The 19,051-nt window shown below is 40.8% G+C and overlaps 1 protein-coding gene across 1 annotated transcript in view; it reads left to right on the top strand.

The window, feature by feature from the left end:
- sema5a (sema domain, seven thrombospondin repeats (type 1 and type 1-like), transmembrane domain (TM) and short cytoplasmic domain, (semaphorin) 5A) overlaps positions 1–19,051 on the top strand; it is a 117,088-nt gene that overhangs the window by 78,746 nt on the left and 19,291 nt on the right. Inside the window, 3 exon segments of the mRNA XM_044177004.1 lie at positions 188–331; positions 4,482–4,629; positions 14,090–14,315. Of these exon segments, the coding sequence (XP_044032939.1) occupies positions 188–331; positions 4,482–4,629; positions 14,090–14,315 (518 nt within the window).

Genomic DNA, 19,051 nt, shown 5'->3' with positions numbered 1-19,051 from the left:
TACCCTCAAATTCTGAAAGACATGAGACATGGCTCATGGTGTGAACAACTCCTGAAATCAATGTGACTTAATAGTTAATATCTTCTTGCTATTATCTTGTTGTGATGCTGTGTTCTTCCAGCTACCATCATCTGTTCCTCAGTGGCTAAAGTAGCTTAGATTGATGTAGCTCTGTGTGTCACCATAGAAACGGAGCGTGGACTCCCTGGACTTCCTGGTCTCCCTGCAGCACCAGCTGCGGCATCGGCTTCCAGGTCCGCCAGCGCTCCTGCAGCAACCCAACCCCTCGTCACGGTGGACGAGTGTGTGTGGGCCAGAACCGCGAGGAGAGGTATAACATACACACACACCTACATGTTTATACATTCATTCACATGTACTGATTAAAGCAAATACATTCTGTTCATGCGTGTTTCGATTTCTGTGCATATTGGGGGGGGGGCGGCATTTTGTTCCATAATTTGCAACTTGCAGTTAGGAAATATGACTTTGACTGTGACTTTTTCTTTTCTTTTCTTCCTCATTTCTGTCCAACTTTGTGACAGCCAATTAAGGAATGAGTGGGATAGGCCTGTGCTTGGGTAATTATCTGGCTTTCACACACAGACCGAGTCTGCCTTTTTAAAGATGTTTGTGTGGTTTCTAAGCAACCTTCAAGGCCTAAAAAAAAAAATCAGTTTTGCGAGGAGAAAGTATGTGAAGAAGCACAAAGAGACACACAAAGTAGCCCAGGTAGAAAAGGTCATGAGATGAGTATTCTTAAAGTTAAAGTTTTATTCGTGTCTCAACTTGTTCTGGTTATCTCAAACTTTAGTTTAGTTGCCAAATCAGAAAATGAGGAAAGCTATGGCGGCTTCCATGTGTCCTGTTTCTTAATGAAGGAGGCCTTTTTTCTCTGTGTCCTTAGTGTCTTTGTTACCTAGCGAGGCATCATGCTGATGTTTTTCATCCAACTCCTGTCGTTAACCACACGTAGAGGCAGAAAAAGTGCAAATAAATACAGTTCAGAGGCTACAGGGAAGGAGAATGGAGAAATAAATTGTTATCAATCGTTACCACAGCAACAGAAACAGCATTGCGATGGACAAGTAATTGGATATGGCCTTCAAGGATGAACCTTATATTACATCCTTTTTTTTCTCCTTTTTCTGCACTTTTTCATTTCCTCTCTCCCTCTTCTAACCTCCCACCTTCCCCTTTCTTACTCACTGATGCTCTTGGTGGAGCAGTCCTTTTCTCAAGGACTGCTCCACCAAGAGCTCTGAGGAAAATATACGGAGTGATCGGCACAGCCCAGTTACTCACGAACCACACCAAGAAGACCACGGGAGGCCAGAAGCAGGTTTTGCCACCCCCTCTCTTTCTTTCTCCGAGCTTTAATCTTCTTTGTTTCATCTCCCCTTCCTGCTCTCAGTACTTTCTCTGTTCAGCTATTTAAAACACCTTAGGCTAGTTAGGGGCCAGCTGTGAGGGCTGGAAAGGGATCTTTGTAAGGGTGGTGTGAGAGGAGAGGAGTATTTGTATGTATGTGTGTGAGAGAGAAGAACAGATGAACAGTGAGGCAGTGAGATAGAAAGAAAAAAAGTGTTAACAGATGAATTATGCTGTGTCAGTTTGAGTCTGCCTGAGGGAGAAATAGATAGGATATGGATGCTACAAAATGTTTGTGCTGTGTGTGTTCAATATGAGCATATCCAGGTGTGTCAGGCATGTATATCGCCAATTCTTGGAAAAAATGGGGAAAACTTCTCATTGGATGTTCAACCCATGTAATGGTGTCCAAAAATTTTTACCACATCTGTTGTATATAAGTTACCCATGTGTGAAATAGGTAAAGTCTTCTGTACAAGCTTTAATCCGCATAGCATGAAAAGGACTGGCACTTTATCAGCTTTTGCTCGCTGAACAATTCTTTTAATGCTGTGAAAGGCTTTTATTTTATGGGGCACAGGCCTCCTTTCAGAGGTGTTAGGCGTCTGCAATAAGCTTCGCTACTCACTTTGTTCTTCCCATATTGCCTCGAGGGCCCTGCTGGGATTAATGCACAAGATTTATGTTCAAAAATGCATGCATATAGTGTGACTTCGTGTGTACATGACATACATATTTATAAAAACTAAAAGATTAGCTTAAAAGCCCAAAACTGAACCTCTTCTCTCACCTCTTTTCTGTGTCTTCTAGCCAACAGGCTTCCCGTAAGTTTGGCCCTGATTGTTTGCAGCAGGCAGAGCTTTTAAAGATAAAGCAAATGTTCTGAAACCAACTGTGCACGGCAGCGCTATGGGCTTAAATCTGGCTGGCTAATGCCTGCATTTATGAACCTTCTGTCGGTATTTCCCTTAGCATACTGACATCGTCCACACTGCTTACTCAGCCTATAGCGAGTAATTAACAGCGTTTTAGTCCAATCAGCTCTGTGTGTGAAGAGAAAAGGATAAGATGGACTAAAGCCACCAATTTGTCTGAAATGATTAAAGTGTGTATGATGATGATTTTGAAGCTCTAAATCTGCTTCATATTGATCGCAGCAGTTTTTCATTGTGCTGTGGTGCAGCAGGGGTATTTTGTGTCTGTACACAAGCCTGTGTGCATGAATGTGTGTGTGTGTGTGTGTAGTCTTTCTCCTTCTGTCAGGCTTTCGCGAGATTGTACTCCACACTCTTCCTCACTACTCCCCACTCCTCTTCCCCACTATATCATCCCACTACAAGCGTGCAGATTAGCAAAAGTGCAAAAGAACACACTGCTCTAAGGATTTTTACAACCAGGGTATACAGAATGTAGCTTTTGATTTGCCATGAACAATAGCAGAGTTTTTGGGAATAGTACAATAGAAATACCCAGCCTAAGCCTCTGGAGAAAGGGTATAAAGTTAAAGCTATTTTAGCACAAGAAGACTCAGTTTTCTCAAAAGGCAGTCATGTGCCAAAACACAACAAAATAGCAATAAAAACAATTTTATAGTATGTGTAAAAGTTATAAAATAAATTATATGGATCTAATAAGCCTGGCAATCGTCTGACGTTATTGTATAATGAGGACTGCATAATTAAGTATTTTAGACATCGCAGTAATCCTGTCTTGTAAAACGATGTAATTAGAGATGATGCATGCATCTCTGTGGCTTTTTTAATAGGCTGTGTCAATGAATATGCAAAATGCATATGCACGTTCATTAAGATTTGAGATGGAATGTTCTTAGATGTAGTTTTATGCAACACTGGCCATTATGCCATGCACAGAAATATGCCACAGACCTTTTCTCTGGTGGCATGATTCAATCACATGTTCTGGTTCACAGTGCACTGTGTTCTCTCTGCACTCCATGGCCACATCAAAGAGATATGTTGGGGTTGTAAGAGTTTGTGGTATGAACTCTTTGTAGCTATTTCAGTTCAGTGGCAAGGTTTCAAAAGTGTGGTGACGTCCTCAGTGGCCTTCACATATAATTTTAGTGCTCTGTCAGATAAAGTAGCTATTCAATTTTCCACAGACAAATCAAAAGACACTGTCATACATGATCCAGTTGTATGTACCCAGTGTAAGTTAAGCTTATTGTCAAAGCTTGCAAACTACCTCATATCTCTTCTATCATTTAAATTTTGTAACTACAGTACACAATCCAGTAATTACAGTACTTAAAGCTGCTCATATATTATTTAATAATAACAATGGATCAAGTGAATATGTTTAATGTGAAAGGTCACTCATAGTGACAAATCCACAGATAATTATCAGCTGGCTCTACAGTACACTGTACACTACCTGCCCACCACCAAACAGACAGACAAAGTTAGCAACTAGCTGGTGAACACTGGGGAGCGTTTAGCAGCTAAAGAGCCAGATATTTCACCTTCACTTGGCGGAAACAAAATCAGTTATAAAGAGAGTGAATATTAGACTTACATTCACCAGTTGGCCAGAAACACGACTCCGAATGTTAATGTTGCTGGATTTACACATCCAGTTATGGATCCAGTTTGCTTACACCTTCATCCTTAAAACCTCATAAGATGATAATATGTCAATACTTTTCTACAGCTTGTTGTGCTGTCTAAGTGGCCAAAAAAATCTATTCCTGAAGGTGTAACCTTAGATATCCAATATGAGCTATTTATTTGTGGATTTGATATGGGCTATTTATTTAATGTTTACGTACTGCTTATAAATGCTAAATAGGGGGTTTAAAGTTAAGAGTTACTGACTTTTCTTATTGAATAATCGTAGCAAAGGTTTCAGTCGTAGTCATCTGGACACTGTTTTCAGAATCAAGACGTTTCGGCTCCCATCCGGAAGTCATTCCCAATTGAGAATGACTTCCGGGTGGGAGCCGAAACGTCTTGATTCTGAAAACAGTGTCCAGATGACTATGACTGAAACCTTTGCTACGATGGAACACTCCTGGACAAATTAGGGACTACACCGTCTTATTGAATAATGTTACATTCTGATCCCCTGCGGTCTTTGCTCTTCCTTCCCAGGTACTGTAATGAACACCTGCCCTGCCCACCGCATGTCTACTGGTCGGCCTGGTCGGCATGGGAACGCTGCACCGTGCCTTGTGGCGGAGGCGTCCAGTCACGACGCAGAACCTGTGAGAACGGCAACGACTGTCCTGGGTGTGGTCAGGTATGTCACACAAAACAATAGCTCTCACATGCATCATCCTTATTAGCCTAAGCCATTTGATGCGATGTACAGTCAATGATGATGAAACTGGAACATCTAACATGACCAAATCCCCTGGCTATATTTATACAGTGGCAGCAGCCATCAGATTTATTACCAAGACCTATTTAATACCACACACACATACAGTAATCACTCCACATATGAATAGGCTTATTTTCTGCCACAAAGCTTTCTCCAAAGCACAGATGATGCAAGGAAGTGTTGAAATACGAGCTTTCTCCTTGTTGACAGAATTATGTGATGCTCGTGTTATTTCTGGTGCTATTTTCACACACACACTCTCATCCACGGTCCTGGTAAAAATAAGACAATGAACATGATAGCTGTAGCTTCTTGTGTCCTTCTTGGAAATGGATTAAAGAATATGGGTCAGGGTCTTGTGGATGCATGGGATCTTTGATGTGCGTTTATGTTTGTTTGTGGGTTTTCCTTACTATTTTGGTAGAAAAATTGGGTTTTGGATGGTTTAAGGAAAAAGCTGATTCTTAAACCTAACTTCTTTAAATTTCTTGCTTAGATTTCAGGTTTAGAATTAAGATTATAATCAGGATTACACACACATACCACATCTTTTATATTATATGTGCATTTATGTAAATATGTGCGTTTTCACAGTATCTGTATGTATGTGGAATAAACAATTGGACACAGCCATTCACTGTGTAAAATTAAAGGGATTTTGGATGGAATTTGTTTTAAAAAAAATTCTGCCAAATGCTGAAAAAGCATTCAACACCCCAAATCACATTTAGCTGAAAAAACACATCCCACAGTTGTGGAATGGCCCATTGTGAAGCTAAATAATACACTGCCAGCATTATGAAACATCCCACACAAGACCTTGCAACCTCAAGAGCATATATAGTATCTGATAATTGCCCATGACACATTAGTAGCTGCAGAACACCTAAATGAAAAGACTGACCTCCCATTAAGTAGCAATTTAGCAGTCACACCATATCATCTACTGCTACGTGTACGTACCTACTTTCTCTCTCACACACATACACACACATTCCCATCAGATGGCAGCTGTCTTATTTCTGTCACTGTGCAGCGACCATTATCCTCACTGAAGCATCCTGGGAATGCAACGGCATTCCTAGAGGAACTCAGTTCAGAAGAATAAAGTGACGACCAGCACAAGGGAATCCGAGCACCTCGTCACCGCTGTTTCCAAAAGGGAAAGCCTGTCTTTGACTGTTGTTGGTATTTTTGATGTTTGGAGACAAGCTCAGGCTCACTGAGCAGGAGATCTTAGAGATAGTTTTTATTGGTGTCAGGGGAGGGGACAGTTTCGTAGTGATTACAGACAAGGAAGTGACATACTAGAGAGAGCTTCTTCCTTTAGTCACTTTTTTCACTACTGCTCTTAGACTTTCACTTGTTGTCCCTTTCTGTTTTGTTTTGTTTCCTCATCGACTCCTTGTCTTTGCCATTGCAACATGGACTTATTTGGGGCCATCTCAGCCACCAGAGTTGTAATTACATGCAGATTTCACGGGCACCTTATTTTTCCCGGAGAGGACTTTATTTGGACAGCTTGGTTAACTTGTATTATAGCCGCATATTTACGCAGATCAAAGAAATATTTGCTGCCTCTCATTTACAACTCTGATAGGGTGTTTAATGACACAGCTGTTAATGTATAACAATTACTTCAATGCAGATAAAGCCCCTAAGGAGTAAAGTTCAAGTGTTCAAGACAGGAAACAGTGTTTGAAACACCATGCACCTTTCCAGTAAAATGAATTATATACATTTGTATTCAACACTTGAAGATCATCGATGATGGTTCTTTTAGTTTCATCAAGGAAGAAAAGTGAAAAGTGTGATGGAGTTCGTTTTTATGTACCATCTGTCTGTGTTCTCTACCCCTGGACAGATCCATGTTTAATTAAACAGAAGGAGACCACACACCTATAATCACACACACATTGCAGCTTCTGTCATCACAGCTACTTTTTTAGACTAGAGACCCTGCTGAGACCTGAAAGGATAAACACTGTGTATGTTTTTGACATTGGTGTGCGTATATACATGTGTGCATTCATGTTTACCTGTCAGGACTGATATCGCCGCAGCCACCTGTGGTCAGATTCAGGCGTTTTCCAGACATTAATCGACAGCAATGAGCTAACATCTGCTTGATGTTTTACAGAGATGTAAGGTGGAAACTTTGCAAGAAATAGTAACTTTTGGAACTTATTTTGAAAAGTATAAAAAGATGGACTGAAGTTGGCGATACCAGTCTCAGGTCAACACTCCCAACATGCTGTGAAGTGAATCACTGAGCAAAAAATCTATTCAATGTTTTGTTACTTTTTTGTGATTCTTTATTGATCCCTGAAGCAAAATGTTCTACGTAGGGAGCTCACAGCACAGAGTCAGATACAAATCAGCTCAAGTGAAGCTTGTAGGGATTCAGGTCAAGGGCACTTCAGTTTAAACTAAAGTGTCTCTACTCTCTATGCAACCCTGCTATCTTAAAAACAAAATGTTGCCACATGCATGATTAAAAGAGCAAACTCTCTAGGTGCTTTATTTTCATCAAACCTGCCCTAATGTTGCCCTGTGTGTCCTTGCCTTAAGCCTCAGCAGTCTTATCATCATGGAAGTATTTAGTCCTGAGGTGCTCTGTGCCTCATTTTGCTGATGCAAAAGGCCACATGACTGCAACTTCATCAGTCTGAGCCCTGGTCCATGCAGCGCTGCTCCATCTCTCTCGTTTCACTGTATCTGCATTACAGGTTTGAATCCCCAGAGGAGCTGGTGAAATCTGGGCTGGAAATAAACAAGCAAGGCTCTGGTGGCCCGGCAGTGATGTACTGTACCACGAGTACAGTACTTAACCCCATCTTCTCCTGTGTTGTGACTCAAAGACTCTGCTAAAAAAAGAGTATGTGTGCTCAGTCAGGCATCCTTGGATACACTGGAAGAAAAACACCTTTTTTCCAAACAATGAAGCAATTACTCATTATTCATTAAAGGTTAGCTATTCTGTAATACATAAATTTAGAAGGTAAATTGTAGAAAATAATTCTCTATATCAACCCTTTTGATGCAGTTCACATCACGTTGAAACCCACATGCTGATTATCAAAGCTGACTGAGGAGTTAATGCCGAGTTGATTAGAAAGGAACCATTGTTCATCAGCATAAAAGAGAAAAAAAGACATCCATTTACTCTTATTATTAATGGTGCTACAGTCAGGTGGTTGATCTCTAGAAGCAGAAACAAACAGAGAAAAACTCACAGACTTGTCCAACCTCCATAATGCATCACAACAAACATGCAGTCTTAACTTGGCTTTGTCAGAGTCTCTACTTCCTGGATACTTTATGGTGTTTTGAGTTGACGTTTTAGTGTGCTCATTACTTATTCATCTTACTGTCACTCACCTGACACTCAAGGAACAAATGAACATCTCCAGGAAATAATTCCCTTAACAATAGATGAATTAGGCAGAAGTAGACATGCCACCATCACTGCGGTGGTACCTCATGAAACATACATTAAGTAATGTATGTAAAGAATTTCAAGTGCTTTTGCCTAGAAATCTGTCCAGCAAATCCTGTAGAACTGGTTATATGTTGAAAATGCCATTAAAATACAGGATAAAAGCTGCAAAACTTAAACTGTCCAGTAACAGTCATCTAGATGTCTTTTATGTCTTGTGATCAGCTGCTCCAATAATAAATTTCCTCTTTGGAAAAAACAGAAAGAAAAAGTCACAAGCCACTGCTCCATGAAATCAATTTTACTTTCATAAATCTCCATTAAATCTTCATGTCGCATACTTAGTGGCATGCCGACAAAGGACCGACCAGGGCCCGCTAAAAACCGCCACCCCACTGACTATTTGATAGCTATAATATAATATATTTAATATATACATAAACACATAAATCAGCCGCCAGATTTGTCTATATCTGGATATGTGAAATTTAACATATACATAATGTTTTGCATATTTGATAGCGGTTTAGGCACTGGTAACACTTACAATTACAATATATATTGTAAAAATATATAAGATAGAAATTTAAATCTAGATCTAGCCAAAATGTTGAGCTAAGAGCTACAACTTCACTGTAAATGGCGTGCTGGTATTCTCTTTTAATTCCTAGTATTAGATGAAAGACGACTTGCTCCAGAGATTCTTCAAGGGGATATCATTCACCATGGTATTAGCTACTTTATAAAGTACAGTACATCAAATATCTCTCACATCCAAGGATCAAAAAGGACCATTCTTCTCAGCTGAACTGCACATCTTGACTCTCCCTCTCAGAGTTAAATAAGTCAAATATGGGCCATGCAGAACTGACGATGCACCGAGCTGCTTAATGACACAGAGAGCTGTTCTATTTACCTGCGAGGAGTTCAGTTGTGCATCTGGGCTGTGAAATGAAAGTTAAGTACCCGGTGTTTGTGTAGGCAGATTGATGTGTGAACACACTTGTGGGTTGTTGTTTTTTTGTGTGTGTGTATTTTAGTCAATGTGTGTGTGTGTGTGTGTGTGTGTGCGTGAATGTGTGTGCACTGGTGTGTAGCCAGGAGACCTGCTCCTGACTGACAGCAGGCTTCATTATGGAGTCAGACTGGTGGGGAGACAGAGAGTGAGAGAAGTCAGAGTTTGACAAAGTGTGTTTTGGTTGGCGCTGCTAATTGAACTGATGTGTTATGGAGACTTGAGGAACATTAGGCCTCCATCTCTGTGGACTCGACCACAATAGATAAAGATGTAGACACTGGAGAGGATTAGTCACTCTCACATCTCACATCTGAACCATTCACTTAAACGTCAGGGTATTAGTGTGTATACGTAGGCATCCTTATATACACCAACACGCATGCTTTCCCCTCCCTCTCATACACACTCACAGCTCTCCCTGTCCAATAAGAAGTATAATGAGTGTAATGATGGTAGGAGGCTGGAGAGGCACGACTCCTTATTATTCACCTCCCACAGCTGGTCAGACACCACAGAGAGTCTTTTGTACCTACACACACTCTCTTCCCCCAAAACACACACACACACACCCACACACAGAAGTAAAGACATACAATGTATTTCATCCTGCACTCTACATTCATACATTCTTCAGTAAAAATAAGGAGAGTCTGAGGGCTTATACTTCCCCAGCACTCTGTCACTATGCTGACACACTCTCGCTGTCTTTCTTTGCCCTGCTTCCTCCTCAACTTGTATCCCCTCAGCCCATAACACCTAGAAAATAAGCAGAAAGGTCTGTGGATGGAGACGGAATGAGATAGGAGCTGCCTAAATCCATAACTCAGCCATGCATAAACTTATAAACATGCACACGCTTCACACACACACACACACACACACACACACAAATCAGTGCCAAAGTGCCAACCAGCCAGGCAGTCAAACTTTCACTCCATAGTCAACTTGACACATGCATACACACAGTCTTGCACATAAACAGCCCGACCACCACTTCCATATTGACCAACCAGGCAGCTTGTTTGTGTGAGGCAGTAAAGATGCTATCAGGCGTCCTCCCACCCGGCTCTCCTGAGCTCCAGCCAGAAACACATTACAGAGCTGCCCGTCTCCGAGCAGCTGCCTGTTAAAGGTGTTGCACAGCATAAAATTGCTGCTCTCCATTTGCCCATAATGCATATCACTGCTCTCGCCAGGGGGGGCGCAGATATGAGTCGAAATCAGCGGACTAATTGAATCCAATTTTGTGTTCCACATGCCACTTGTCACATTCGACTGCTTTCCGCCATGTTTTCACTATCAGTTAATTTCTCTGAAATTGAGATGTGAGCGTGGCTGAGTGAAGAGTGCAGGAAATGTTTCCTGGTTTTTGTTGTTTTCTTGTAGTTTTATTACTTTGTGTTATTAGCTCAACTGGAAAGAATGAGATGAAACATTTAAATAGCTCATTTCGATCAGCTTCTTTTGTGTTTTAACAGTGAATCAAAGTTTTATTCAAATACAGTGTGGCTCCTTCTTTTTGTTCAGAGGCACATTTACACGGCCAAGATTTAATGTATGCCTAAGATGACCTATTCACTGCTCTGGCTCAGTAAATGTCATTTGAATGGAGTTATGCCATTTGCCTATGGGTGTATGTGTGTGTGTTTGGGTTAAGGGTTTTTATGAACAGAGCTATACTGATATTTATTTCACATCCTCTGCATCATTTTTAATGCATTATTCAAAACGTTATAAAAATTGCCACTCTTAAACCAGAAGAACTGTTTTTGTTATTATGCCACGTTTTATTCTCATGCGTAGCAAGAAAAGACAATAAACTGTCCACTGTCCGTAAACATTTCTTATTAGATGTAATAGTCAACAGCAGGGGTCTTCAACCTTTTTTTCATATCATGGACCCGCAGGTGGTACAGGGATGATACTGGGGACCACTACCATATCTTAGCATTGCTCCAAGCGTAATTATTATTATTCAGCTATTTTTATTGAATTTTCTAAATGAAAGTCAACAAACTTTCTTTTCTCAAATCCTTTCATCAAACACACAGTCTTCAATAAATACGTATTCCCTTCCACATGAATAAATAGGGAAAGAAGAATACCTGACAAGTTGTACATTCCATGATTGTAATGGATGACGCGGAGGACAGCTCCACTTCGTGTCAGGTGATTTCTGTGCGGTTTTAGCCACATTTCGTCTCCCCTTTCCCCTGCAGTCACCTTTTTCTCCTTCTACCGTCCAGATTCATGCAAATATCAAAATTGTTTGATATTAAAATGGCATGGTTCTCACTGAACAGCTATTTATCAATTTTATTTTATAGGTTACACAAATAACCCAAACGCCAAGCTCTTTAGCTAAGCCTCACTGTTGCTGTCTTGATCTAGAGTTTAATCCTGGCACATTTCGAATTGCAAACAATTAACTTCCAATTAACATTCTATCTCATGGACCTGTAAAGTAAAACAGCAGAAAGAGCGACAGGATATAGTTAACATCCTTCATTGCACTCTTTCAAAATAATTATGTTTTTCAGGTAGTCCTCAAATCTTCACTATTGTCCTTCAGTATACTTTTTTATTAATCAAATAAACTGCAGTCTCAAAATTTAATCTGATCAAATCTGATCAAACTACTGGATTAAAAATGTTTTTACTTTAATTCCTATTTTGTGATTTCCCACCACAGACCCTAAGGGCAGAGGTTACCAACCTTTTTGACTTGTGACCCCTTAAAATGAAGTAAAGTCTACTCTACTCGTCACCCCATGTCACAGGTTATGGCCTTTATGAGCATCTCAACCAAAGAGTCATTTTTCCTTCTTAGATTGTTTCATTTGAAGGATTTTAGAGGCCTGGAGATGGACCCCGCATTTGAAAACCCTTTGTCTACTTTGAAAATATTTATGTAAGTTCCAGTGCATGGATTTTCATACAAGGGCATCAGTCCTCTCAACAAACCACAGAGCTTTTGATGTTTGTTCAGTCAATGGGGCATCTTTGTTAAATATAAACTGACCACCTTGCTTGCTACATAAACTTTAGCTGTAGTTGATGTGGATGCCTTCGGAGACCTTGAATGAGGTTCAGCATTAAACCCAGTAATTATCTCCTTAGCCCTCTGCATCAACACTAATCCTGAGAGAGTACAGGAAAAAACGCTTACCAGACAAGCCTCATTAAATATTTACTGTGTTTGGCCACCATCAACAACTCACACAACAAACACCCACAGATCGTTTGCCTTTTCCTCCCCATTCATGCCATGTGTTGCTTTTTTTTTGTCGCTGCAGGCGGCGGCGAGACGCTGAGGTGGACTTTTTTTCCCCTTCCTTTTTGTTATTGGCTGATAATCACAGATTGTGGGCTGGTCTGTGATGCGTGATGATGTTAAATATTAATGTCTGGAGATGATTACTGCGCTAGATGGAGAGAGGCAGGAAGTGCGGTGGAGGTGACACCCTCATTCATCACGGGGCCCTAACAGAATCTAAATCCTCCCTGTGTTTTTAACCTTGGCACCCCCTGGGAAGAGAGGAAGAGAGAGAGGAGGAGAGAGGAGGAAAAGACAGAAACGAGGGAGCGATAGGGAGAGACAGAGAGAGATGAAGCAGAGATACAGAGGCAAAAAGAAAGAGAAGCAGAAAGAGAGCTAACACAAAGCGAGTTATGAACAGTGTGTGGAAAAAGAGGGTGAAAGAAATAGAGATAGATGGATGGAAAGTGAAACCAAGAGAGAGCATAAAAGAGGAAGTAAGATGGTGAAAAATAGACCCGCATACTGTGTAATGTATAGTGCCCCTCGCCTCAGCTGACCTGTCAGCCTATCCCATGTGACAGGCTGACGGATGTGCAGAAAGGAGCTCTTATCTTATTTTGTCAAGGTCTGGCAGTCAGTCAAGGGCTATTCAGCATAAATAAACAAGTGTGAGGAAAATGGCAGCCATCTCACCTTCCCTTCTGTGGTGTCATTTTCTCCAGACGTATCACTACTTCCACCTCCTTATTTATTTAGCCAGGCACAAAAGGGGTCTGGACTGCCTATTACCCACCTATTATCTTCTTGAATCACATCATCATATATAGCACCACAGAAGAAGCAGACTAGTTTTTTCATCCACCAGTCCAAATAGAAGTTGGCTGAGAGAAGTGGAGGCAAAATATATACTTATGACACATCTGAATGAGACTCACATATCATACTGTTAGAGCTTCAGCGCAGCATTTTTCATTTTTACTGCCCGGCTCTCAAAGCCAGATGCAAAGAAAAGAGTTGCCATTATTGTCTTCTTTTTTTCTTTCTCCTTCCACTTCTTCGCCTCTTTCTCTATCAACTTCTCCATCACCCCTCCTCCTCTTTCTCCCTCCTCTCCTCCATCCTTTCCCCTTGGTTATAAATTAAACTTGATCAATGATCTCTTCTGTCTGGCTTGTTTGCCTCTTGCCATGTTCGGCAAGTGGTCTACTAGGAATGTATCCTTAGTCAGTGCGAGCAGCCAGAATGGCAGGCTATGTTGTGGCTGGGCAAACAGGGCTTGGTTGGATTGTAAGGGGTATTTTGGGGAGTTAGTGCTACTGGATCTGGCAACATATAGTACAGTAAACCAGCCAGAACTGGAATCAAGAGGCTTTCAAGGATGAATGATAATGAAAGCTTAGAAAATGTTGTTTATTTCCTCATAAAATAAGCTGTTTAATTTCATATTAGTCACTGCTGAGAATTTCAAAAGCCATTGTCCTGTCCATTATTCTGCTTTGGAAATACACCAGAAATTCCTGTCTGAGCTTGTCATGTTTAATTATTGCTTTAATGATTTGTGATTATCTCTTCCTATGCTAGACGTAGCAAATTCACCTGCCTGCAAACGTGCTTGCCATGAAAAAACACTCTATGCTCTCCGTCTCTGCAATTGCAGGAGTACCAGTCATGCAACACCCTGCCGTGTCCTGACCTGAAGAAGACCACACCCTGGACTCCCTGGACGCCCGTCAACATCTCCGACAACGGCGGTCACTATGAGCAGCGTTTCCGCTACACTTGCAAAGCTCGCATCCCAGATCCCAGCCTGCTGGAAATAGGCAGGCAGAGGATCGAGATGCGTTACTGCTCCAGTGACGGATCCACCGGCTGCTCCACTGACGGTGAGTGCAGAGTGGAAGAGACAGATGGTCTCTTTCCAGCTATCTCAGCCTCTGGACGTTTCTGTGTTATCTCACTCCAACTGGCTTTCTGCGTCTCTGCAAGCTAGTTATTGGCCTCCTCGCCTCAAGCCATCCCTTCTTTCTGTGCCTCTGTTGTTCTTTAGATCTTTCTTTCTTGCCTCTTCAAACTTTCTCTGTCCTGCAAAAAGTTAGGAGCTTTATCTTAATCAGCTCTCGTGTTTATGGTCCCGTCCTCCTCGACTTTATCAGCGGATCAAAGCATCAGACATGTTAATGAACTTCCAATCCTCAAAGCCGATCAGCAGTTTACAACTAATTTTAGCTCTACCACGCTATCGTACACACAAAAGACACAAACACACACAGATGCATGCACAAACTCAAATTATAGTCTCGCAAAGAAGCACAAACACACACTCTTTATCCATCGTCCCAGCTATTCCCCCTTTGCCTGAGCTGCTGCACCACAGAGTCTCAGTCAGCCACACCACTGGTGAATTAAACACTGTAAACATTTGTACAAACAGGCTGCTAATTGACAAGTTGTTAATGTTGTCAAGTGGAAGGATTCATATTAGAGGGGAGACAAGCGGGGTGGCACACCACAGCAAAGAGGCTTCAGAAACAGATGCAGCAGTTAAAGTTTGTTTATGGCGTTGTTCTATGCCTCAGAGGGAAAAGCAGATTTTTTTTTTTAGGGCTTTAGAGTTAGTGGCTGGCTAAGCTGCGGCTGCCTCCTATCACTTTGAGTTCATCTATGACTCTGGGTGGTCTGTCGTTACACCACTCACATGCCACACATTGCGGTAATCACCTGGGTTAGCCCTAATGTACACTATCAGTGGGCTTTTCTCTCTTTTGATCTCTCTTTTCCTCCTCATTTCTGATTATGAATCTCCGTCTGTCCTCTAGTGCTGTCGCTGGTGCAAGTTGTTCTCTTCACACTTTGAAGCCAACGCTTAAATGTTCCTGAAGGGTTTTAAATGAGCGCTGGCAGGCACAGAGAAAACCTGACTGCAGACTCAAAGCTTTAAGAGTGACAGCCACACATTCAATACATTAGGGAACAAAGTGTTGAGCTTTAAAAAGTCTGTTTTGTATTTGATTAGTGGGAGGAAGTAACAGATACTATGTGTTTCATTAGAGGTTGTCAACAGAAGCCTGACATCAGATTAGCTTCAGTGTTAATTATGCCAATTGAAAAGCAAAGGCTGAGGGTTCAGCAGTCATTTTTGGCAATGTGTCAGTCTGTGTTGTAGGATGTAAGCAGCCTATAGGCTACAGCAGGCAGATGCTTTAACAAACATGGGTGTTGTTTTCACAAATCTGCCATCAGAAAAAAATGGGAAACACTGTTAACTGAGTTTATTAAGGTGCAAATTATGTACCAGCAGTGCTGCAGGTTACATTTAGACGCTCTTTTGTATTCTGGAGGGGAGGTTATAATTTCCTTGTTAATAGAGACAGACTTCATTATACACTCAGTGCCAAAGATTATCAACAGCAGTGATTTGTCACTATGCTATTGCACTTTATATTCCACCGATATTGGCATTTTAACTAGATAAGTAATTCACATCACTGCAGGCAATATTGCTGGTCTTCATTGCCACAAAGCATGGCCTTGTGAATAAAACCGTGATTTTATATGAAATCAGAAATGTATTTTCTTTTTGGAATGTCAGTGAAACATTTCTTTTCAACATCAAAACTGGTTCACTCAAAGGTGTGGTTCTTCTTTTTATCAAAAGCGCAACCGTGTACGTTTGAGGTGAAAACTTCAAGGTAGAATATGAAACAATTTCTTCTTTCTTAAAAAAAGAAACTGTTTCACTCCAGTTGTAGTGTACAGCTGGAGTGAAAACATCACCTATTGAGGTGTACGTGATCTCTGTGTGCAACTCTCCTCTTTCGCTCGCGTTGATTGTTCATCTCCAGAGTTCAATATGATTCACTTCTTGGCGGATTTTTAGGTCATAACTGTCAAAAAAGAGGATGGACTCTAGCGATCCACTTCTTCATTTCAACCATTATCAAACTTGCCATCCATCTGGAGAGCGCTGGTGTGTGTATTTGTGTGGGGAGGGGTGTAGTTATGTGGATCTGTTTTTGTGTGTGCATGCGCGTATGTGTGTGTGTACCTGACATTTTTCCAATATGTCCTCTTCCCGTCATCCACCTCCCATAAATGCATGGGTTGCCTGAGCCTGTTTGCTTAAAGCAAGAGGCCGTTGCAGGATAATTACCGCCACAGTGGTGGTGTGTATTGATGTCCACTACCGGGGCAAAGGATCCCTCTGAGATGAAGAGCACCCAAAAGGAATGGTGTGTCACCCGATAAAGATTTACTATTTGCATCAGCCGGCTTAGTTTCGATTAGAGCTCCACACACAATCTGGGATTTTCCGTTATAAGCCGTTACAAAATAGGCTGCCATATGAACAGTGTTGGACAGGTTACTTGAAAAAGAATGAGACACTGTGGTTTAATGAGCAGCCAGCCAACTGTTTGGAGATATAGCTTAGCCCCTGTGACTGACCGCATGAGCGCTCTAGAGAAGTCCCGTCCTCAACTATAGGCTTACTAACTGAATGTAGGCAAAGATAATGGTGGCTAACAGGGAGCTAAAAAGACACAACATATGAAAAACACAAGAAGAGTGACATTTCTCTTATTTTAGTAGAGACTGTCCACCTCCCCACACCTTTTTGCACTTGCGCCAAAATAACTCATCCCACAACAGTCTGTCCTTGATATCAACCCCCCATTAAACTCCCAGTAAGACAGCAAACACGTCGACCCCCAAATTGTTGAAGTGATGAAGATTACCGGGATTTATATTTCAAATTATCCCTTACGCTACTTGTCACTGAAAAAAGTAATCACATATTGTAAAACGTAATGTGTTACTGCCAAAACTGCATATGAATGTATGCATTTGTGCATTCATTTTTATATGTCTCAACGACTCAATACAAGTCAGTGAGGTAAAGTGTGTGTAGAGATTGTGTATGCAAACAAACAACATTCTCCTTTTAAACAGATTATGTACTAAACATCTTTAGCCATCAAGATTAGAGACTTTCAAGTGAATTTACACTCTCCCTAGAGCCCAAACTGTCCTTTTTGTTTTCTCATTTGAAACCGATGCATGAACTTTGAAAGAATACTTTCTCTGTCGCTGTCTCGCTGTCACACTGATGTCGCTTCCCCGCTACTCAATAAAAAGCCCCCTCTGCCATGTTTTCTGAGATCTTCTTCGCCTCCTCCTGCTCAGGCAGAATGTCACCATGTTTGTAGCTCTGAGCATTTATCAGATATACCTGACATTTGACGTTTGGATTTTGATTGTATTCAGAGACGCAGCGCATGTTATTGACACACCTGGAAGTCTCCTCTGTGACGCACAGATATGGAGAACTAATCCCCCTGTCAATGGAGAGAATAAATTGCTGTTTGAGATATGTTAGCGACCTCCCCCCAGCATATCTTTTTCTTTGTGTCTCAATGTCTCTCATATTAAGATCTCAATCTGTTATTATTATGAGAGATAAATTATAAATATATGATTTAACCAAGCATTTACAATGAGCTTTTATATAACATACTGACTTGTTTCATATCAGTGATTATAGCTTAATGATAGCAATAAGTTAATTGCTTAAAATATGTAGTGATTTAAAGCCCTCTCTTGTCATCTACGCCCAGTGATTAGTCTTGTAGCATTTGTAGCCATTTTTCCTTTTTATCACAATTCACATGCCTGAATGAAAAACCAAACATTTGATCATTTGCATAATTGCCTGTATATACATATTTTCTTAAACATCTATAAAGTAAAATCCTACAGGTAATTTATAAAACATTGCTTTCCTTTTCCTGCCCATTGTGTGACTCTTGTCTTCACTCAGTAATACACTATGTCTTCATATAATACTTATGCATTAATACACAATTAATATTACTAGGTGGTTTAAACAAGGCCGTTGCATATTCTCCATCCTGCACACTGCCCTAATCACATTATGTGTTTCTCTAGCTAATCAAGGTAATGTTAGCTCCATGAATTGGTTGAAAACACCGCCGTCTGATTTTTTTAATGTTTCCAGCTAACTCATTTTAATACAAGAATCCTGTAAAAGCTGTCGATAGAGCTGTTGAATATGCACTTGATGGCTACATGATATTGTCCTAAAAGACTGAGGCTAAAGCTGCATGCCCCAGGCAAAAAGTCATTAACCAGATGATAATGCATATAGATGGAAATAAAGGAGCAGCATTGTTCTTGTATTGCGGTGTAGAGTTAGTTAATCCTGTTTGCTGATTAGCTTTTCAAACAGTATGTTTTCACTTTTTAACGGCCGCACTAACAGATGAGTTTGGTAAATGTAGTACTATCTCAAGTAATGTTGGATGGGGTTGCAGGAGCGTAAACTTGCTTGCTTTACATAGTAAAATTATGCAAAACAAACAACAAAAACAAAGAAAAAAAGAGAAAAAACATTTTGTAAGACTAAAATTTACAACAACAAAACAATAACGTGTTAAAAGTCAACACACAGAATAAAAATAAAATAAAATAAACACCAAGGATAAAAATAATGTGAAAACCAACATTACTCCAAATTAAGTAGTAGTCTGCATATAGCTGGAATTCACCCTCCCACTGTTGCCAGGATTCAAACCAGCTACCTGTCTATCATTAGTCAGCCTGC

The sequence above is a fragment of the Siniperca chuatsi genome, linkage group LG19 (assembly GCF_020085105.1).
Source record: "Siniperca chuatsi isolate FFG_IHB_CAS linkage group LG19, ASM2008510v1, whole genome shotgun sequence".
NCBI classification, from domain to species: Eukaryota; Metazoa; Chordata; class Actinopteri; order Centrarchiformes; family Sinipercidae; genus Siniperca; species Siniperca chuatsi.
The sequence above is the reverse complement of the archived record's forward strand: the minus strand, read 5'-3'. Positions and strand labels throughout refer to the sequence as shown.